The sequence below is a fragment of the Mesocricetus auratus genome, unplaced genomic scaffold (genome assembly GCF_017639785.1).
Source record: "Mesocricetus auratus isolate SY011 unplaced genomic scaffold, BCM_Maur_2.0 Super-Scaffold_15014, whole genome shotgun sequence".
In the NCBI taxonomy this organism is placed as follows: Eukaryota; Metazoa; Chordata; class Mammalia; order Rodentia; family Cricetidae; genus Mesocricetus; species Mesocricetus auratus.
The window spans coordinates 64,192,057-64,214,639 of record NW_024429186.1 but is presented as its reverse complement, the minus strand read 5'-3'; the positions used below and the strand labels follow the sequence as shown (position 1 = coordinate 64,214,639).

General features: G+C 42.7%; 2 protein-coding genes across 4 annotated transcripts in view; one reads left to right on the top strand and one right to left on the bottom strand.

Annotated features, from left to right (window-relative positions):
* The window catches only part of Strn3 (striatin 3), an 81,945-nt gene extending 68,165 nt beyond the window's left edge, over positions 1–13,780 (bottom strand). Inside the window, 2 exon segments of the mRNA XM_040743121.1 lie at positions 13,340–13,471; positions 13,473–13,780. Coding sequence (XP_040599055.1) covers positions 13,340–13,471; positions 13,473–13,622 — 282 coding nt within the window. The 5' untranslated portion in view covers positions 13,623–13,780.
* Positions 13,087–22,583, top strand: part of Ap4s1 (adaptor related protein complex 4 subunit sigma 1) — a 40,548-nt gene continuing 31,051 nt past the window's right edge. Inside the window, exon 1 of one of the 3 annotated variants that reach the window (XM_040743124.1) lies at positions 13,087–13,223. The gene's annotated coding sequence lies outside the window, so the exon portion shown is untranslated. Of the gene's footprint in view, positions 13,224–13,905; positions 14,108–22,583 lie in introns of those variants that run through there. The other 2 variants (XM_040743125.1, XM_040743122.1) reach the window with 2 other exon arrangements.

The window sequence follows — 22,583 nt, the reverse complement described above, 5'->3', positions numbered from 1 at the left end:
TAATCCAAACAGAGACTTAAAGGCCTAACCCTTTACCTCAAATTAGGACATCCCTAAATCTATGTCAACTTCAAAGTTCCTAAATGAGGCCACCTGAACTTTTTATCCATACTGTATCGCAGCCCCAACTCCTCCCCCACATGCCAAGTGGTAATCTCAGTTAGCTAAGGTATAAGAAGGTGCCCGACTTGCAACCATTGGTAAAAATGGTTTAAGAAAACAGAACTTAAAACAAAGTGAAGTACCAACAATCGGGCATCTCAGCTGTCACTCCCCATCAATGGCGGTGAGCAGAACAGAGACCCTTGCAAAAGCAGAAATGCAACCAATAAAACTTCCCCAGTGGAAGACAAGGCAAAAGCTATGAATCCTTTCTGTAAATGGCTACATGATCTTTCCTTTAGGCTTTGCACCATTTCAATCTTCTTGTTTTTGTTTTATATCTCTTAAATAAAAAGGAGGAAGAGCTGAAGAGATGACTCAGCATTAAGAGCATTTACTTCCAAGTTCAGTTCACAGTACCCACCTCTGATTCCATGACTCCAGCTCCCCAAGAAGAAATCCCCCCCAGACACACAAAATAAATTTCTTTTTAAAAGTTAGTCACTGAAAATCCTGGCAGGTTCTAGAATGAGTTTGGCTTGCAACAGATAATTTTGCCAACCTCTTCTCTAGCAAATGAAATATATAAAAACTTTTTAAAGTATGAGGAAACAGTAACTGCAGAGAACCATGAAAAATTAGTTTTTGTAAAGGACAATTAATCCACTGGGGGAAAAAATTTAACAAGAAGTGAAAGTAAAAGGTCAGAAAATTCTTCAGTTGCTCCAGACATTTCTTTCCTATATAGCAAGAAGTCACTAGGATCAGAACACTCATAAAAGTAGCAGAAGTCCAATCAGTCAAAATTACATTCTCAACTCGGGCAGATCTGTTATGCCAATATTAGGACTCGCATGGGAAAGGGAGAGCAACTGGAACCTGGAAAAATGGTTGAGCAAGTGAGATGATTAACATCAAACTCTTCTGTCCCCAGTATATGTCTTCTTTTGCCTGCACCTTATTTTGACATCTTAAAACCTTTCTGGTTGGGGAGACTGCCCCTATCAGATCTAGCCAATTCTTACAGACTTCAAAAAATCAGTAGGGAGCCTGCCTTTATTAAAGTAGACAGTACTCATTTTTGGCCTGGAGACAACCAAGCCTTAATCACCCTAGAGCCAGAAATCAGTTAACCCATTCTATAGTTTAGGACCTCACCAAATTATTCAAAACAGTCCTAGCCTACACCTGCCTTGCCCTTCTATGAAAACCACAACAAACTTTTGTCCTCCCTCTCTGTCCTCTGCCTCTTAACTACCCTGAAGAACCCAGAAAAGCACTGCTGTACCTCTGTAATTAGGGCCTGGAAATAAACTGGCTTTTTTAAGTCTCTCCTCTATCTTCATCAAAGAATAGAAAAAACACCTTTGTTCTTTTCGGTCCTCTAAGCTCAGAGAAGAAATTCTTGCATCACTGGTATTACTACAGATCATAGTTTCACAGTAACACAGAATGAATGTCAGTAGAAATTGTAGAGTTAAAAAGCTGAAATTCAGTACTCCATACAAGCAGTAAGAACACTAGCATAAGAATAAAACTGAAATACTCTAATATAGAAATTAACCAAAGGACTGAAGCAATCTATGAGTGTTTAAATATTACATACATGTGGCTCCATGTTAGTAAATAAAGCAACTTAGTGACACTCCACAGAAGCTATGAAAACCAATAACCCACAACCACAGTGAAAATCTGAAGCTAATAGATGGGGCAAAAGAGGCCTGTATCCCCTTCCAAGTACCTCTGCCAGAACCAGTAGGGGTACACTCAGGAGGAATGTGAAGAAAGATGGTGAGTAAAGCCAGTCTGAATTCTAACTACCCAGTTCAACTTTGTCTCAAGTCTCATTCCCAAAGTCCTGTCACTATCTGACATGCCTGATGCACCCTGAAAACTCTGCCAGCATCATTATATGACCTGATGATGAATTTGTTCAATGCAAACAAGTTTTGTTTGCTTGCTTGTTTTGCCTCAAGAAAAAAAAAATTAGACAATTGTTGGACATCTTAGCTACTTGAAATCATGGATATTTGGGACAAACAACTAAAAAGCTTAAAGCAATGAGATAGGTATAGAGATTTTGAAATACTGGAACATATTCTGGTATTTTATTAAGACTAATGTAACATATAGTACTTGGTCAAGAAAGACCTGAGAAAAACACAAACACTCCACACAAACAGAGAACGAGTGAGCTCCAAGTCAGCCTATGATATACGAGGCACTGTCTTAAAAGTGGTAGAAATGAAAACTTCAAACTGACTCAAGAGCAGACATAAGCAGACAAAAGAATCAGACAATCTGAACTTTATACTCTTGAGAATCAAACAAACGAAGAAAAATTAATCCATAGAAATCTGCGGAACACAACTAAACAAGCCAATAAATGAGAATACAGAGAGATATGGCAGAGTAACTATTTTTAAAAAGTCAAAAATTAATGTGATGAAAAACAATTGTTCAATGAATTACAAGTACTGTCAAAGGTCTGTGAAAAAGAGAAAACTTAGGAAAACATCCAAAGAAAAGTGACCCATCACAGCTGAATTCCCACTGGAAATAATAAAGAAAGTGAGATGAATTCAAAGCGCTGAAAGAAAAACACTGCCTGCTTGCCCAGAGCAGATTCAAGCCCTGGCTTAAAAATGAAAATAAAGAACTATCAAGGGCTGGAGAGATGGCTGAGTAAGTAAAGGTGACCACATTTCACCTCCCAGAACCCACATCAATATGGAGTGACAAAACAGATTCCATAAATTTGACCTCTGACCTACACCCACACCCACACACACCCACACCCACACACACACACACCCACACACACACCACTCAGGCCAGGCAGTGGTGGGTGCACGCCTTTAATCCCAGCACTTGGAAGGCAGAGGCACGAAGATCTCTGTGAGTTTGAGGCTAGCCAGGTCTACAAAGAGTTCTAGAACAGCCAGGGATGTTACTCAGAGAAAGCCTGTCTCAGAAAAGAGAGAGAAAAACAAAAAGACGTTTGAGACTCTCAACACTAGCTGGTATGTGTGAAAGAGAAGCTGAGTGGCTGCTACACATCTGCAACCTGAGTACCTGGAGGGGAAGGGATGATGAGTCTGAGCTCAACCAAGCTGAATTCTGAGCTAAATTCAACCTTATTCTGAGCAATTTAGTGAGACCTCCATTTCAAAAAATAACATGAAAAGAGTGGACCTGCTTTTTTCCTCACTTAAGAAGCAAGTTTGTTTAAAAAAAATAGAAATATGGTTGGGCATACCCTGAACATATGTAAATTACTGGAGAAATTACAAAGAAGGAAATAAAGATGGAACATTTTATATTCAACTTTTTGTTGTTGTTGTCTCTTTGTTCTTTTGTTTTTGGAGACAGGGTTTCTCTGTGGCTTTGGAGTCTGTCCTGGAACTAGCTCTTATAGACCAGGCTGGTCTCGAACTCACAGAGATCTGCCTGCCTCTGCCTCCCGAGAGTGCTGGGATTAAAAGTGTGCACTGCCACTGCCCGGCTTTTATATTCAATTTTAATTAAACCAGTACTAAGTGAAGCTAGATTGCCGTAAATTAAAGTATTAATGTAATCTCCAGGACAACCATCAAGGCAATTATTTGTGCATGCCAAAATGATGACTCACACCTGTAATCCAGCACTCAGGAAACCTGAAGCAAGAGGACTGCCGTGAGCTCAAGGTTATCCTAGGCTACAGAATAAATTCAAAGGCAGCTTGGACTATATAGAGGCTCCCAGGCTAATCTGGGCTACACAGTAAAGTGTAGTTCAATAAAGAAAAGAAGGCCAGGCAGTGGTGGTGCACGCCTTTAACCCCAGCACTCGGGAGGCAGAGGCAGGCAGATCTCTGGAGGCCAGCATAGTCTACAGAGAAGAGTTCCAGAAAATAAGGAAAGAAAAAAGAAATAATGGAGATTAATGGTGCTATAAGGAACCATCTATTTCATTGTGCTTGCTGGGAGTTTACCAACATCACCCAAAAGAGTAGCTAAGTCTCCTACCACAATTTATCTGATGCTAAAACTATAGGTCTGTTTGGCATCACACCCAGTTTATGAAGTAGTGAAGACTGAGTCCAGGGCTTTGCAAATGATAGACAAGTACTTTACTAACTCAAAATTACAAAGTATTTTAATTTGTATTTTTCTGAATGTACCTTTTCTTGCAAAGGGTGGGGCAGTACTAGCTACTGAATCTAAACCCTCCCAAATACTAGGCTAGGGCTCTACTACTGTCCCAGCTTTTTCCATGTCCTTTTTTTTTCTGCTTTTATCAAGACAGGGTTTCTCTGTGTAACAGCCCTGACTATCCTGTACCTCGCTCTGTAGGCCAGTCTGCCCTGAATTCTGGGATGAAAGGTGTGCACCACTTGACCTGAAGCACGTAACATGGAATACTTTCAATTGAGCTAAGCACCACCTGCTACGCATTAAGCATCCACCAGTTACTCATTTTGAAGGGGGGGAAAGATCTTGTGTTAAACCTAAGCAGATTCATTCAATTGTAATTGAGATTTCTCTGACACTCCATTATTTTAAACAACGAAGACTGGTGTCATCCTACACTACTACTATTACCACAACTGCTAAGGTGGACTTCCCCTAGCAAACAACACCAAAATTGCTGTTTAATGAAATGAGAAGCTCTTAGCAACCCTACTCATTTAACAATCATCTAGCAAACGCCTATACTGTACCAGGTCCTTCCTTTCACGGTGGGTATACAAGTGAAATAAAAACCTGACCCTTCCAAAGAACTTACAACCAAACTACTAGAGGGAAAGACAGCAAACACAAGACTACAAATTTTATGAAGTTCCAGAAAGGAACAACAAGAGGATTAAACAAGCTGAGTAGTGGTGGTACACACCTTTACCACCAGCACTCAAGAGCCAAAGACAGGAGGATCTCTCTTAAGTTTGAGCCCAGCCTGGTCTGTAGAGCAAGGTCCAGGACAGACAGGGCAACACAGAAAAACCTGCCTGGAAAAACAAAAGGGAGGGGGGGAAGTATACTACATTTGTGCAGGGCAAGTCACTGGAATTCCAGAGAAAGAATATGCTGGTTAAATCTTAAAATGCCATTAGGAGAAAGGAAGTTAAAAGAGACTGAAGATATGAAACAAAACAAAAACAAAACAAAAAAACCCCAAACATTAAAAAGGCCTTAACTGCACACAAATTTGTAAAGCACAATTATCAAATGAAGATTTTTCAAAATACCAATTTCAGACCAATGGTTATTGGCACATAACTGAGACTACTAAATCATAACAGCCAGGAGTTGAACCTGAGACTGTATCTCATAAGTGACATCTAATGATGAGATTAAATCTGGGAGCCACAAAAAATCATCTTACAATTAAGTTTTTTACAAACATCCTTAAATCACATAATTGTTGTCTTTGATAGCAACGGTCACCAAAAAGAGATTAATATTGTATGATACATGAATAAACGTTGAACATCTTGTCCTAAATAAATAAAGCCATATATCATTCCATGTATAAGAAATGCCCAAAATAAACCAGGGTGTTTGCCTTTAACCCAGCACTCAAGAGGCAGAGGCATGCAGATCTCTTGAGTTTGATGCCAGGCTGAGCTACATAGGGAGTTCCAGAACAGTCAGGTCTATGTACAGAGACCCTGTTTCAAAAAAAGAAATGTCCAAATCAAAACAGGCAGATCATACAGAAAGCTTATCAGTTGTTAGCAAGGGGAGGATGAAATTGAACTAGATGCTGGGATCCTTTTGGAATGATGAAAATTTTCAGAAGCCACACTGACTACTGCACACCATGAACACACAATCCACAGAACAAAGAATTTAAAAGGATGAATTTTATGTTGCATGGGTGTTGTGGAATAATCCTTCTGTACACTTTATGAATAAATGTCTCTATGATTAGTTTAATAAAGAAGCTGACTGGCCAATAGCTGAACAGAATAAAGTTAAGCGGGAAAGCCAAACTGATAATGATGGGATGAGGAAGGGTGGAGTCAGAAAGTTGCCAGAAAGACACACTGGGAGCAGGAGATGCACCGCCAAGCTAACGAAGGCACCACCACGTGCAGAGCATAAATAAGGAGTATGGGTTAACTTAATGTAAGAGCTAGATAGTAACAAGTCTGAGCTGTTAGCCAAGCATTTGTAACTAATATGGAGCCTCTATGTTGGCTATTTAGGACTGCTGCTTCCCTGTAGAGGGAAGCTTCACCTCCACAAGGGTTTTTATCTCAATTTCCTAAAAGACTTAAAAAAAAAAAAAAAAAAGATGGTCATCTTAGTGGTGGTGGCCTACACTTTCAATCTCAGGCCTCAAGTGAGGGTGGGGGGGTGGCAGAGGAAGGCAGATCTCTGTGAGTTCAAGACTAACCTGGTTTACAAAGTGAGTTCCAGGACAGCTTGAACTGTTACATGGAGAAACCTTTTTTTTGTTTGTTTTTTGGGTTTTTTTTTTGGGGGGGGGAGGGCGGGAAGACAATGACAAAAAAATAAATAGTAATTGTAACAAGTCTTTCTCTGTCCTACAAGCCAGCTCCCAAATAACTACATGGAGACATATTATTAATTATGAAAGCTCAGCCTATGGCTTAGGCTTGCCAGGCGTTGGTGGCTCACGCTTTTAATCCCAGCACTGGGGAGGCAGAGGCAGGCGGATCTCTGTGAGTTCGAGGCCAGCCTGGTCTACAGAGGGAGGTCCAGGACAGTTCCAAAACAATACAGAGAAACCCTGTATCGGAAAAAAGAAATCAAATAGCTTAGGCTTGTTCTTAACTAGCTCTTATAACTTTAACCCATTTCTATCACTCTACATTTTACCATATGGCTTTTTACCTTTCTTTCATTCTGTATGTCTGACTCTCTCCTGCACCTCAATTATCTCCTCCTACTTCTTCTCTTTGCCCCCAAGTCCCACCTATATCTCCTGTCTAGCTAACATTGGTTCAGCTCTTTATTAAACCAATCACAGCAATGTATCTTCACAAAGCACACAAATATCCCACAACTTTTCCCCCTTTTGTCTAAAAGAAATACTATATATAATAAGAATATCAAGAATTACATTCACAATGTCCAGTCTATTGTATTTGGCATACTCAAGAGAAAATACCCTATTATCTATCTTACCTTGATGTATTTACCTAAACCATTTTCTATCATAGCTTGCATTACCATTTAAAACTTTTTTAGACCTCAAAACACTTTCTTCGATAAACAATTTAAGCTTTTATGTCTTACAATCTTACACACTTTATACTTCTTTTTTGAGTTTCCTTCCTGAATTTGGTAACAAGGAAAACTGTAACTGTAACTATCTTAGATTCCATCAGAGACCCAGGAAGAATATATTACCTGAGTAAACAGGAAGTACAGAGCAAACAATTTCCAAAACTATAGAAATGACAGAGAGAGCTGGCCACCTGGACAGTCACCCAAGGTTCCTCTCTAATATTGGGGCATCCAACTTTAGCCTACAGGCCTAAAATATCTGACAGACTTTTTCTGTGAAGCAGGAATTTTGAAGACTGTCCTACTTTGTCTTAGCAAAGTAAGGCAGTTGCATTCTTTTGTGTCCTGATTATCCAGTTTGGACATCATACTGTCAGAATTCAAGGAAAGGGCAGTTTCTTGCCCAGATAGCTCATTTTGTCATATGGAAAGCAGACTCCATATGAAGGTTCTTCGATGCCCAACATCCTTTTTTGAAGTAAAATGGTGCTGCTAGGAGCAGACGAGTCTCACTATCATGAAAAGTCCTATGTTATTAACATTTTAAATGTCATATTCTGTATGTCTTTAAAGTGTTTGGAGACCATCTATTTAAAATCTATCTCTATTTAACCTTAAAAACATATCTAATATGATAAGTTTGATTATTTCAGATGACTATTAACCTGCGTTTTTTTAATTATCCTAAATGGATTAAAATAGCTTTTAAGGACTAAAACTTTACATTACATTGTTAGATGAGATGCATAGGTAGATCACAAGACTATTTTAAGCATATATTTGAAACATTAATACAGTACACAGAAAGTGCTCAATAAATACTAAATATTTCAATCTCATTTACTTTCTCAGTCTCCTTTAATGTGCCACTTTAAGCATTTTATTCTCTCCAAAACAAGATCCCTAAGGTCTTTGTTCCATACATAATTACATGCTCAGCAAGTAGCCCAAAGCAGCATACACATACTGAATAAATAACTATGAAAAATCTATGATACTCAAGAGACTTACATTCCAGAAAGTACTCACTGACTAAATACTAGTAATAACATTGATGTAACAGTTTTGGTGTGGTTTGCAGGGAGAATAGGGACACAAAAATCAGCTGAATAGATGAATAGTTTAATCTGAGACAGAAAAAGTTAAAAGAGGAAATTTACAAATAAGTCTGGAACATCTGAAGTTAAAAGCATGTCTTTGAGTTTAAATCCCAGCTCATCTCTCTGCTGTCTCCAGTTACATATTTGAGCATATTACTTAAACTCTGTATGGGCCACAATATATCAATGTCAAAAATTTTAAAAGAAGCCAATTCTATCAATCTCATTATGAAGTATTCTGAATTAAATGGGTAAATACAGCAGTTTAAAAATTGGATGACAGCCCTAGAGATGGCTCAGAGGACAAAGGCATCTATCTGCAACCATGACTGCTGACCCTGAATGCACATGGTCCTCGGTCCTCTGACCTCCAAACACATGTTGTACCTATGCACATGCCCGAATACACACAGGCACACACAAAATAATCAAAATGTAATAAAGAACTGTTGGTAAAATAATAAAGTGAAATACAAGTTCATTGAGAGCCTCGGATTACAACTAGAGACAAATAAAAGGAAATATATACAAAAAGAGGCCTGGGCTGGGTGATGCCCTATACTATTTCTTTTAGTGGAGAAGACAAGGCAAGAAGACTGCCAGTAGTTGAGGCTGCGCTGGGCTACAGAGTCGAGCACAATACCAGGCAGGGATACATAGCAAGACCATGTCTCAAATTGAACAGAAGTGATGAAGCAGGTAAAAGAGAAATAGGAAATACAGAATGTAAGCCAAAGAAAAGTCTCATACGAGTGTCTCACTACAGAGCCCTGGCTGGCCTGGAACTCAAGCAAAGTCCACCTGCCTTTGCCTTCCTAGTTCTAGGAACAAAAAGGTGCCCCAACATCACCAGCCCTAAAGGAAAAGATTTCAGGGAAGAAATAGTTAACAGCAGAAACTGTGGCTTAAGTCTTATACAATGTATAAAACCACAGGATTTGGAAATCTGAAGGTCAATCATGAAACAAACAAACAAACAAACCCCCAAAACCCAACCTGTGTTCTACAATGTTCATTAAGAGGCAAGACTACAGACTGAGGATAACGGGTAAGTGGAAGAGAAAAAAGAAAATCTGTAGGGCTAGTAAGACAGCTAAGCGGGTAAAGGAGCTTGCCACTGACAACCAGACAGTGGAAAGTGAAAACTGACTCCCATGAGTAGTCTTCTGACCTCCACTGTGTGTTGTGGGAGATCACAAACCACAGACACATTAAAAAGCATGCACAAGGCTCAGGGTTCTCCAGCACAGCCAAAAATGTGTGTTCACATGTTAGTCCCAGCTACCCAGGAGGCTGGGACTAACAGGAGTTAAAGTGCAGCCTGAGCAACACTACAAGATACTGTTTCAAAAAATAATGTATAGATGATTAGTGCACTACAAGAACTACATACTATCAGAACTACTATAAAAATGATAAGTCTTGAATTTTAAATTTATAGTTCAAATACAACACATACATTTTCAGACATACATTCAACACAAAACTAAGCACATACTTCACATGCAGTCTTAATTAAAGAGTAATAGCATTCATGGCCAGTGAGCCACCTACCAAGTTCAAGACAGCTTTTCCTGCATGGCCATATCCCAACCCCCAAAATGACTGACAGCACTTAAAAGTATATTCAATATTTCAGAAACAAATCTGAAATGCAATTAACTTATTAACCTAATAAAACAATTTAAAGATATATACAGCACATACTAAAACAATTCAGTCATGAACATTTTATTCCAAGTATCAGTATAAAATTATGAAAAGGGACGAACACGGTAGTCCATATCTTTAATTCCAGCATTCTGGAGGTGGAGGCAGGTCGATCTCTGTTAGTTTGCTAGTCTAGTCTACAAAGGGAGTTCCAGAACAGTCAGAGCTATTACACAGAGAAATCCTGCCTGTAAAATAAATAAATAAATCTAGTAAAAATAGAAGCACAGAGTACCATGTAACATTCTTTAAAACAAGTAAACAGGCCGGAGAAATAGCACTTCTTCAAGGGTACCAGAGTTGGAGTCCCAATACAACAGGGAGGATCATAATACCTGCAATTCCAACTCCAGGAGAATCCATTATCTCTGGCCTTTGGGGGTGTCTGCACTTGTGTGCACACTCATGATCTCACACACCTGTACACACACATAACCTACATACATACACACACACACACACACTTCAACATATTTTAAAGAGAAAAAAAGCAAGTAAACAAAGACTATCAGAGCTATCATATAACAGATTCTCTGAAAGAAGTCAAGCAAGAGAAACCTTAAAGTCCTTCTCTGCTGCTGTAAAGGACAGGAACAATAAAAAGGAAAAGGAAGGAGCTGACAACACAGATCTCAATAATGTAGAACTTGTTATTTTGGACACAAGATGCTTTCCTAGCTATTTACATTAATCATGCCTGAGTGACAAATTCAACTGCTAATTTGAAAATCGATGGAAATGAACAGTACAATGATCAAACACCACATAGGGAACTAGTGGGTTATCAAGTAAGCACAAGCCTCAATGCATTTTTTAATGAATACTTTAACCTCAGTCTACCCACAGAGATTATTAAGTAGATATCACACTGTATGCCCACAAAACTCTGGATCCAAGTATATTAAAGTAGACTCTACAAATTTAAAAGAAACCACAAGCAATTTTGACAAGCTTTCTGAAAGTTGTAATATCTAAAACACAAAAGTATTCTTAAACATAATTTTAAAACTACCAAATCAACTAAAAGTGTCAAATAAAATATGTAAAAAAATTTAAGTTTAACTTAACCCACTTTGTGGAATAAAATAAGTTTCCTGGCTTGCTGGGTATGGTGGTGTAAATCTTTAATCCTGGCTCTTAAATGACAAAGCAGATAGATCGATCTCGAAGAAAGAAATCCTCCTAGCTCAACATAGAGAGTTATAGGTAGCCCAAGAATACAGAGACTCAGACTCAAAACAACCACAACACCAAGCAGTGGGGACTCATGCCTTGGATCACAGCACTGAAGAGGCAGAGGCAGGTGAGTATCTGAGTTCAAGGCTAGCCTAGTACCAGGCTAGCATGGGATATAAGACCCTATGTCAAAACAACAACAAACAAAAAACAATTAGAGTCTGGAGAGATGGCTCACGGTTAAGAGCACTGGCAGCTCATGCAGAGGACCAGGGCTCAGTTCCCATCACCACGTGACGCTCATGACCATCCTGACTACAGGGATCCAATGCTCTCACACACATGTGGTACATACAGGCACACACATACAAACAGAATAACTATTAAAAAACACATACACAAACACACACAGCTGGGTGTGATAGCACACACCTGTAATCCCATCATTTGGGAGACAGTCAGGCCTGGTCTACAGAGTTGAGTTCCAGGACAGCTGGAGACAGAGAAATTCTATCTCAAAACAAAACAAAACAAAAAAATCTACCACAAAAAATTACTGGTTTAACTACTTGTCTTGCAATCTTTCTGTCAGTGAAACAATATTATTTTTAATGTTTCTTTTATATTCTGTTTGAGATGGACTCTATGTAGCTCTGGTGATCCTGGAACTCTCTGTAAACCAGGGTGGCCTGAACTCACAGATGTCCTCCCGAGTTCTGGGACTAAAGACATATGCCACCACACACCCGGGTATTTTTCATTTTTGAGTGAAATTCTTTATAATCAATGTAATAAAAACTTCACTGGTTCAAAACCAAACTGAAAATTCATGCTTATTTGAACACCTTTTCTACATTAATCAATCTTCCCGTTTCAATATCACTCCTTCCTAAATTCACCAAAAGTGCATGGTATGTGTGTGTATAATAATGAACAATGTTGCTTACATCCGAAATTCCTATGTCTAAAAAAACAGGTGCAACGTTCAGATGCGTGCTTTTTTTTTTTAACCTCCTGTGCTTAAATTATACCCTGGAAAAGAACTTACAACTAAATACATCTAGCCTACAAGTCAACCCTTTCAAAGAGACGCAGCAATTCTAAAAAGTCAAGGCATAAGCCCGAGAAACTACTATCTTCCAAAAGTTAGGACAACTCAAGTCTATCGGAGGTCCACATCAAATGGACATCCAGCTTCGTTTTAGCTTGTACCAAACCAAAAGTGCGTTTTACTTCTAATTAAGACCAATTCTCTCCGCAGACATTCCGTAACGACAGCACAGATGGTCTAGTTCTGCTCCGAATGACTAAAAACAAGGGCTAGAAGGAAAGTCTAGAGAAGCCAACTCAAACAAAAAGGGAAAAATTCAGTTAAAAGTGATGATGAATCACTCAGCGCTAAAGGAAAGGCGAGTGAGCAGAGCGGCATCCCGGGTATTTAAAAGTTGGGGGTGGGAATGCAAACTTCGCCGGCGGGCCGCAGGCCATTGTGCGAGGTCGTCGCCCGGAGCGGCGCGGCTGTCAGGGGGCAACTGCACGCGGCGGCGCGGAGGAGGGGGCAGGACGCCACATCGGAAGGGGGGTGCACCCGGGGCCAGGAGGCAAGACCCTCATGGCAGGCCCCTCTCCGCGTCCTCTCCACCTCAAGAGGACAAGCCCGCGCCGACTCAGTGCCCGGCGGACCCAAGCCAGACGCTCGCCCGGAGGCGCCGGGCCCAAGCCCCGGAGGCCCAGTAGGCGCCGCCGGAGGAGCCCCGCAGACGCCATGCTAAAAGCCAAAATGGCTGCCCCGAGGATGCCCGCAGCGCGCAGCCTGTGAGGAGGGAGCCGGCCGCCGCGGGAGCGGGGGAAGGGGCGCCGGGGACGCGGTCGTCGCTCGCCGGCCCGAGCATCTCAGGTAGGTCCCCTCCGCCCGTCAGGGGCGCGGGCCCCAGCCCCGGCCGGGCCCCACCCCCGGGCCGGCGCCCCTGCCCCTGCCCCTGCCCCGGCCCGCACTCGCCCCCCGCCGGGTACCTGCAGTTCGGCCCGCTCCACCTCCCAGTGCGCCCGCTCCATCTCGAACCGAGCCCACTCGTGCTGGATGTAGTGCAGGATCCCCGGGATAGTGTACTGCTGCGGCCGGGACAGCTCGGGGCCTGCCGGGGGGACCCGCCGCCTCGGCGGCCGCCGGACCCCCAGCGCCCGGCGCTCCGTTCGCTCCCGGCGGAAGGCTCAGGTTCCCCCCGGGGCCCTGCTGCGGCCGGGGAGGGGCCGCCATCCCCTGGCCGCCGCCGCCGCCTCCGGCCAGCTCGTCCATTGTGTGCGGGGCCCCGGCCGGGGCGCAGAGCGAGACCCCGACAGCTGCGGGGAGGCCCGGGACGGTGGCCCCGCGCCGACGGCAGGGCGGGGGCCGGCCGGGAGAGGGCCGGGGAGGGGGGGGTCGCCGCCGCGCGCTCGCCGCCGATCAGAGCAGGGAGCTGCCGGCCGCCGCCATTACAGTCCCTCCTCCATCTGCCCGTCTCACTCACTCACTTTGGGGAAAGGGGGGCCGCGGCGGGAGGGAGGGGGAGGGAGGGAGGGACGGGAGAGGAGAGACAGACGTAGGGCGGCCGCCGCGCGCGCACGGCACGCCGGGTAGGCGAGCGCCTCGGCGGCCGCACGCCGGATACCCAAATAAGAGTCCGGCCTCACCCTACGCAGGCGCACTAAGGAGGCGCCGCTCTGGGGGCGGGAGAAGCCTGGGCCCCGCCCCCGCCGGACGCCCCGCCCCCCTGCTCTCCGACTTGCGCCGGTGGAATCCCGGTATGTAGCCGTGACTTTGAGGAGCGCGTGGGCCTCGGGCTTCCGGGTTGTTTACTTCACGCAGACATCCTCAGGAGCAGCGTGGGCCTCCGCCGAAGGGCCCTCGCCTTCGGAGCTGGGTTCAGGACCCGCTTCGTATTGCCCCGGAATGCCTGACGTTTCCCTAGAATTCTCTGCGAGTTTTGCTCAATCAGCAAAGGGTCGAGCCTCTTTCTCTGCCTGCCACTCAACTTCGCCTCTGGTTTCGTAGCACCAGTCAGTCTCCAGGATTTGGGGGCGGCGGGGGTGGGGGCGGCGTTCACCTTTGGCAAGTGGCCCAGTTTCTTCCGACTTTCTCACTGGTTCCTGGGCTTCGCCGCGTCCTGCTTCTTGGGTCCCACTTAAGTGCTGCCCGCTGCCTGTTGTAACTTGTCTTCAGTCTTTATGAGATCGGTTGTGTTTGGGGGCGTTTAAGAGACTGTTTTCATTCTTTGACTGCCAGTAGAGGTAGTGAGGTCTTGACGACTGGGAAGGGTGGGTGGACGGGAAAAGATAACTTCCAAAGTCACCCGTAGATGGACTCTGATGTTTAGAAGTGAATGAAGTCAGATACTGCCATTAGTGGCAGAAATATTGATTGAAACAGAGAATGAGAGTATTGTGAATACAACTTAAAACGAAGTAAATCAACAACAACGGTATCTTCATCATTAAGTGGTTTGTGTGAAATAATACACACACAAAAGGTCAACTTTAAGTAGTGTGGTGTGCGTTTTTCTGTGCTTGGTTTCACAGGAATTATCCTCGTGAATTTACAATTTTTTTTTTTTTTTTTTTTTTTTTGGTTTTTCGAGACAGGGTTTCTCTGTGGCTTTGGAGGCTGTCCTGGAACTAGCTCTTGTAGACCAGGCTGGCCTCGAACTCACAGAGATCCGCCTACCTCTGCCTCCCAAGTGCTGGGATTAAAGGCGTGCGCCACCAACGCCCGGCGAATTTACAAGTTTTTAAAGTTAATACAACCAATAACCTCTCGCCCAGGCATGCATGGCAGCCCATGTTCTTAATCCCAGCAGATGGCTTGATCTCCGAGTGAGGCCAGCCTGATCTACTGATCAAGTTCCAGAACAGCCAGCAAAAAGGAAAAAAAAAGCTAATAACCATTTGTTTGCACAATAAGACAAAAGTAATATTTAACAGCATAATGAAAGATGTGCCATATTTACAGCTATACAGGACATTGCATATAAAATTGGTTGCGTTTTAAGCTTTTATTTTCATTATAAAAGCCTATAAAATATTTCCCTATGGAGCCAACTCAGGATGGAATTCCAGAGATAAAGCAATACACTTTGTCATGTCTGCTGTGTAGTTGTAACTAACGAGAGCTGGTTGGATCTGTTACACTAACTCTTACTGTGGTGTTTATGTATGAAATGAGGTCTTAGCTAACAACACAGTTTCTTTACATGATTAGAGTACTGCCTCTTCACTTAGTAGCAGTCAGCATACAGCTGGTTCACCCAGCCCTAAAGACTCAGAAATACCTTACACGCATCCTCAGATCGGTTCACGTAGACATTACGAAGCTCTTTCAAGGGCCTGGAGTCCACTTTCGTGATGACTACATCAAAAGAACAAGATGTACAATTATATTTCTCACTTCAGCTGATGGTAAGGCTGCTCCCCCCAAGGGAAACTGTTGCTCTCTTGCTGTCTTACTGGATGACGCTCTCCACACCTAAAGCCTAGCTGTACCCTAGTTCCTTCATTAGCCAGACATGCAGTTCTTTCTGAGACTCTTCTTTCCATTTCCGCTATTCCACACCGCTCCCTGCTGCCTGACTAGCTGTCTTCTAAGGCAGATTTGATTGTCAGCCTCTGCTTAAACGTTTTAGTCATCTTCGAATTTAGAACAGAGCCCAAGCAGGCTTCATGGTGGCACTGGTCTGTGTTCCCAAGGTTTGGAAGGTGGAGGCAGAAGGGTCAGAAATTTAAGATCATCGTAGTGAGCTTGAGGCCAGCCTGGGATATACATGGACCCACACTTCAACTTGTACACCCCCCTTCTCTTTGCCCTTAGAGAGTTTCCAGTCCTGATTTAAGTAAGTTATTTAATACCAACCATCCTGACATAATATCTTTGTGTAAGTATCTCCCTAAAGAACTTTTAAAATTTTGTATTCAAGTTTTCAAATTCCAGTTGGTTATGCATAGGTTAACCAGTTTTCCAGGTTTACTAACACAGTTGGTGGTGTTGGAGGGTTGTAGGCTGCTCAAGGGCAGAGTCCATGTCCCCACTGTTCTCACCTCTACCTATACACACTGCTGCGACAGACGCTGGCCCTAAATAAATGTTTGATGAGTAACTCGAGTTAGGACCTAATTAATATGAATATTTTCATACTCACCTCACTTTAGTCTTTAATGTTTTTATTTTGTTTGGCTTGGTTTGGTTTGGTTTGGTTTCGGTTTTTCAAGACAGGGTTTCTCTGTGGTTTTGGAGTCTGTCCTGGAACTAGCTCTTGTAGACCAGGCTGGTCTCGAACTCACAGAGATCCAACTGTCTCTGCCTCCTGAGTGATGGGATTAAAGGTGTGCACCACCACCGCGCAGCCACTTTAGTCTTTAATTTTTTTGTTTTGGGTTTGTTGAAACTGGGTCTCGCCGGGTGGTGGTGGCGCAAGCCTTTAATCCCAGCACTCGGGAGGCAGAGGCAGGCGGATCTCTGTGAGTTCGAGACCAGCCTGGTCTACAAGAGCTAGTTCCAGGACAGACTCCAAAACCACAGAGAAACCCTGTCTTGAAAAAAAAAAAAAACAAAAAAAAAAAAAGAAAAGAAACTGGGCCTCATATACTCCAGACTGACCTTGAACATGAGATGTGTTGCTGAGGACAACTGAACTGGTGCTCCTTTGTTTCAAGTGGTAACCAGTGCTCTTCTTCTTCTTCTTCTTCTTCTTCTTCTTCTTCTTCTTCTTCTTCTTCTTCTTCTTCTTCTTCTTCTTCTTCTTCTTCTTCTTCTTCTTCTTCTTCCTCTTCTTCTTCTTCCTCTTCTTCTTCCTCTTCTTCCTCCTCTCCTTCTTCCTCTTCTTCTTCTTCCTCCTCTTCTTCTTCCTCTTCTTCTTCTTCCTCTTCTTCCTCTTCTTCCTCTTCTTCTTCTTCTTCTGCTTCTTCTTCCTCCTCTTCTTCTTCTTCCTCTTCTTCCTCTTCTTCTTCCTCTCCTTCTTCCTCTTCTTCTTCTTCTGCTTCTTCTTCCTCCTCTTCTTCTTCCTCTTCTTCCTCTTCTTCTTTTCTTCTTCTTCTATTTGAGGGGAGTAGAGAGGTGATGTGTATGAGGAGTATACAAGCCTTGGGGCATGTATGGAGACAGAGGACAACCTCTGGTGTTTGTCCTTGCTTTCTACCTTGTTGGAGATGTACTGTCTCACTGTTAATTTTATGCTTCACGGGGAAAGCTGTGTGCATGGGAGAACAGGTGCTGTTGGATCCCCTGGAGCTAGAATTAGATGTGGTTGTGAGCTTGGACGCTGATAACCAAACTCTAGCCCTCTGCAGGAGCGAGCATGCTTACCACTCTCCTTTGCTGCTTTGTTCAGCAGGCTAGCTGGCCATGGAGCTTCCAGACACTGCCCTGTCTCTATCTTCCTTCTTGAAGTAGGAACACCGGGATTACAGACGTTTACTAGTACTTTCAGCTGTATGTGGGCACTGGGAAGCCAACCTCAAGGCCTCGTGCCTATCCCACAAGGGCTGAACCATCTCCTCAACTACCCCTCTCCCTCTGTGTGTGTGTTTGTTTGTTGGCAGTGTTCTGCTGTATAGCCCTAGTCTCGAACTCAAAATCCTACTGACATGGTTTTTCAAATACTGAGATCACAGCCAGGCTGGTAAAGGACTCAAACTGCCTGAGTATTAAAAATACAGTGGCAAAACTTTCTTCTGTATTGGGATGATGTTTTACATTACTAGCGTTGGGCTTCCTGCCCACTGCTTCTGAAAACACTGAAAGGAGTTTCTAGAACTTTAGACAATGAGTTCTCCCAAGCTGCAGTATCACAGTTCTACTTACCTAACTGGAATTCCCTCTCTGCTCCCTGGCTGAGTCATTTCCTCTCTTCAGTCCCTCTTTGAAACTTCCTCTTGGTTCTGTCCTCTCAGCAGTTCTCATTGCCCCTGCTCCCTGCCCTGGCTCCCCTTGTTTCAGAATGATTTGGGGTAGTCACATAATGTATCTGTAGCCCAGGCTGACCTTGAGCCTCATAATTCTGTTTCTGTCACCCGAGTGCTGAGATTGTCAGGGTGCACTAGCTTGCTCAGTTCATGCTGCTCTTCAGGAGAGCCTATTCATGACATATACAGCAACTCATACTTTCTGCACTGGGGTCTGAACCCCTAGCTACATGATGAGTTCCAGGCTGGCCTAAAGCAACAACAACAACAACAAAAAAAAACTAAATGTTTAATCAGCTTAGTTTTGGGGGTACTGTAGCAGGCTTTCTTGGATTTACAGTGAGTTTTGAAGGCTTGGCCGCATCTTATGCTTGTCCCTCTAGCTCTTATAAATTAAATTAACCTATTTCTCTTCATCTATGTTTTGCCTAAGGGCTTTTACCTTTCTTTCATCCTGTATGCTCTACTCTGTTTTTCTCCCTCATTCTAGTTTCCTACTTCTCTCTGCCTGTCAGCCCCTCCTATGTCTCTATAGCCTAGCTATTGTTAGACAAGGCTAAACAGAACACATCTTTACATAATTAAACACATGCAACATACCAAATGTAAGACATCTTTACATAGTTAAAGTAATATTCTACAACAGTATACTCTTTTTTTTTTTTTTTTGGCTTTTCAAGACAGGGTTTCTCTGTGGGCTTTGGAGGCTGTCCTGGAACTCGCTCTGTAGACCAGGCTGGTCTCAAACTCACACAGATCTGCCTGCCTCTGCCTCCCAAGTGCTGGAATTAAAGGCGTGTGCCACCACTGCCCAGTATAACACGATACTTTTTATTCTCTTTCCTATGACTGATATTTGAAACCATATAGTCTAGTTTTGCCCAGCTGGACTTGTCTTATTTAATTTACATGTATTATGCAAGCCAGATTATATCAGGGAATTCCAAACTTTTAAACTAATTGGGAATAGATAATACTCAAATACCTTCTTATCAGTTACTCCATATGAGATGTAAAAGAGTTTTCACTCTGCCTTTGAAAACTAAGTAGTGTCTTGTGATTATCTGAGCACTTTTATTTCTTGATGACCACAAACCTGTCATCTTTCCACTGAAGAATTCAAACAGGTTCATAAATACTATTTTAGTCATTGTTTTCCTCATCATAAAGGATATGACAAGCATTATCTTCATGGGAAAACAAGCCACAGCACGGCCCTGGTGACTTTAGCAAGCCCATTGTATAATAGGAAGTGGTCCCCACCCTTTTGTATCAATGAGTGTGTGTGCATTGGAAACAGAAAGAAAGTCTCCCGTCACTATGTACATGCTGTTTGTGACTGGGTTCAGTATTAGTCTCTGGTTCCTGAATCCTTAGCATGTTTGAAATTATAGTTAGGTAGTTTCAGGTGACTCAGTTACTCTGGGAAATAGCAGGATGTTTACATTTACAAAAAGGACAAACACATATCATAGCCTACCAAAGCTTTGATAAGAACTGACATGAGCCTGGCAATGTTGGCTCACACCTTTAATACCAGCACTCAGGAGAGGCAGGCAGGTCCCTGAGTTTGAGGCAAACCTGGTCTACAAAGCAAGTTCCAGGACAAGCAAGGCTGTGTCTGGGAAAGCAACAACAACAAAAAGAAAAAAAAAAAAAAAACCTGATGAGTTCAAACCAAAGGCGCAGACCACCCATAATGGCAGACACAACAGAAGAAGAGACAGGCAGCTCTAGCCTGCCAAATGAGATCAGACATTGACTTTACCATTATGGGAGTTTCTTGAGTCTATGAAAATTACAAATTTTTTTTTCAGGGCACTTGAATCAGGCAAATAAAATATTGTGTTTAAAAGGAAAAGGACCTTTATAGATTACAGAAAATGGATACCAAAGCTTTAAGAAACCCAGGATAGATATGTATAAGATACTAGTCCAAATTCATTCATGAATTGTCTCCTGGGTAATATGAGTCAGAAAAAAAGTAGGCTGTGGCAATATTGTATTACAGAGATATCAAAATTGGAGAGAGAGGGAGAGAGGGAGGGGGGAGGGAGGGAAGGAGGTTGGTTGCCTGGAGCCTGTACATTGCCTAAGAATATGCAACCAGGTCTCTGAACATGAGAGCAGAATGACTGGAAAATATAACCAAATGGGAAACTGGCTAGACTTTCCAAGGTGATAATTTGCCAAACTTAAGAATGTGGCTTGCATTCTATGTGGAGAAAGACCTTACCCAGCCTAGACAAAGGGGTGTGGGGGATGGACTGGTGCCTTGATCCTGCTCAACGAGATGAGATGATGGGTGATGGGACAGACCTAGTAGACTTCCTAGGGGAGGCCTTAACCTCTCGAAAGAACAGATGGAAGGGGAGGGGGATGACATAGGGCTGGGTTTAGAATGTAAAAAATATATTAATTTAAAAAATTAAAAGTAGCCAGGCGTTGGTTGCACATGCCTTTAATCCCAGCACTCAGGAGGCAGAGGCAGGCGGATCTCTGTGAGTTCGAGGCCAGCCTGGTCTACAAAGTGACTTCCAGGACAGCCTCCAAGGCCACAGATAAACCCGGTCTTGAAAAACCAAAAAAAAAAAAAAAAAAAAAGAGTTCCCTGGTAGAGTTCTTTGGGTCATTTATGTAAACTATCATATCATCTGCATATAGTGAAAGTTGGACCTCTTCCTTTCCAATTTGTATCCCCTTGATCTCCTTTTGTTGTCGTACTGTTCTAGCTAGAACTTCAAGTACAATATTGAAGAGGTATGGAGAGAGTGGACAGCCTTGTTTTGCTCCTGATTTTAGAGGAATTACGTTCAGTTTCTGTCCATTTAGTTTGATGTTGGCTGTTGGTTTGCTGTATATAGCTTTTATTATGTTTAGGTATGTTCCTGTTATCCTGGATCTCTCCAAGACCTTTATCATGAAGGGGTGTTGGATTTTATCAAAGGCTTTTCCAGCATCTAGTGAGATGATCATGTGATTTTTGTTTCTCAGCTTGTTTATGTGGTGGATTACATTGATGGATTTTCATTTGTTGAACCATCCCTGCATCCCTGGGATGAAACCTACTTGATCATGGTGGATGATTGTTTTGATATGTTCTTGGATTTGATTTGCCAGTATTTTAATAAGTATTTTTGCATCGATGTTCATGAGGGATATTGATCTGAAGTTCTCTTTCTTAGTTATGTCTTTGTGTGGCTTGGGTACCAAGGTTGATAAATACTTTCAGCAAAGTAGCAGGATACAAGATCAACTCAAGAAAATCAGTAGCCCTACTATGTACAGATCATAAAAGGCTAAGAAAGAAATCAGAGAAACATCACCCTTTGCAATTGCCACAAACAACATAAAATACCTTGGAGTAAGGCTAACCAAACAAGTGAAAGACCTGTATTGCAAGAACTTTGAGTCTTTAAAGAAAGAAAGAAGACACCAGAAAATGGAAAGATCTCCCATGCTCTTGGATAGGTAGTAAACAACGTAGTAAAAATGGCAATCTTGCCAAAAGCAGTCTACAGATTCAATGCAATCCACATTAAAATCCCAGCACAATTCTTCACAGACCTTGAAAGAATAGTAATCAACTTTATATGGAAAAACAAAAGACCCAGGATAGCCAAAACAACCCCATTCAACAAAGCAATGTCTGGAGGCATCACCATCTCTGATTTCAAGCTCTACAATAGAGCTTGAAATCCTGAAGACAGCTTGGTATTGGTACAAAAATAGACAGGTAGACCAATGGAATCGAATTGAACACCCCAATATTAATCCATACATATATGAACATCTGATTTTTGACAAAGAAGCTAAAACTATACAGTGGAAAAAAGAAAGCATCTCCAGCAAATGGTGCTGGCAGAATTGGATGCTGGCATGTAGAAGACTGCAGATGTCTATCTCCATGCACAAAACTTAAGTCCAAATGGATCAAAGACCTCAACATAAATCCAGCCACACTGAACCTCTTAGAAGAAAAAGTGGGAGGTACCCTTGAATGAATTGGTACAGGAGGCTGCTTCCTGACCATAACACCAGTAGCACAGACACTGAGGTCAACAATTAATACATAGGACCTCCTGAAACTGAGGAGCGTCTGTAAGGCAAAGGACACAGTCAACAAGACAAAAAGGCAGCCCACAGAATGGGAAAAGATACTCAATAACCCCATGTCTGACAGAGGGCTGATCTATAAAATTTACAAAGAACTCAAGAAGCAAGTCTCCAAAACACCAAAGGATCCAATTAAAAAGTGGGCTACAGAGCCAGGCGTTGGTGGCGCAGGCCTTTAATCCCAGCACTCGGAAGGCAGAGGCAGGCGGAT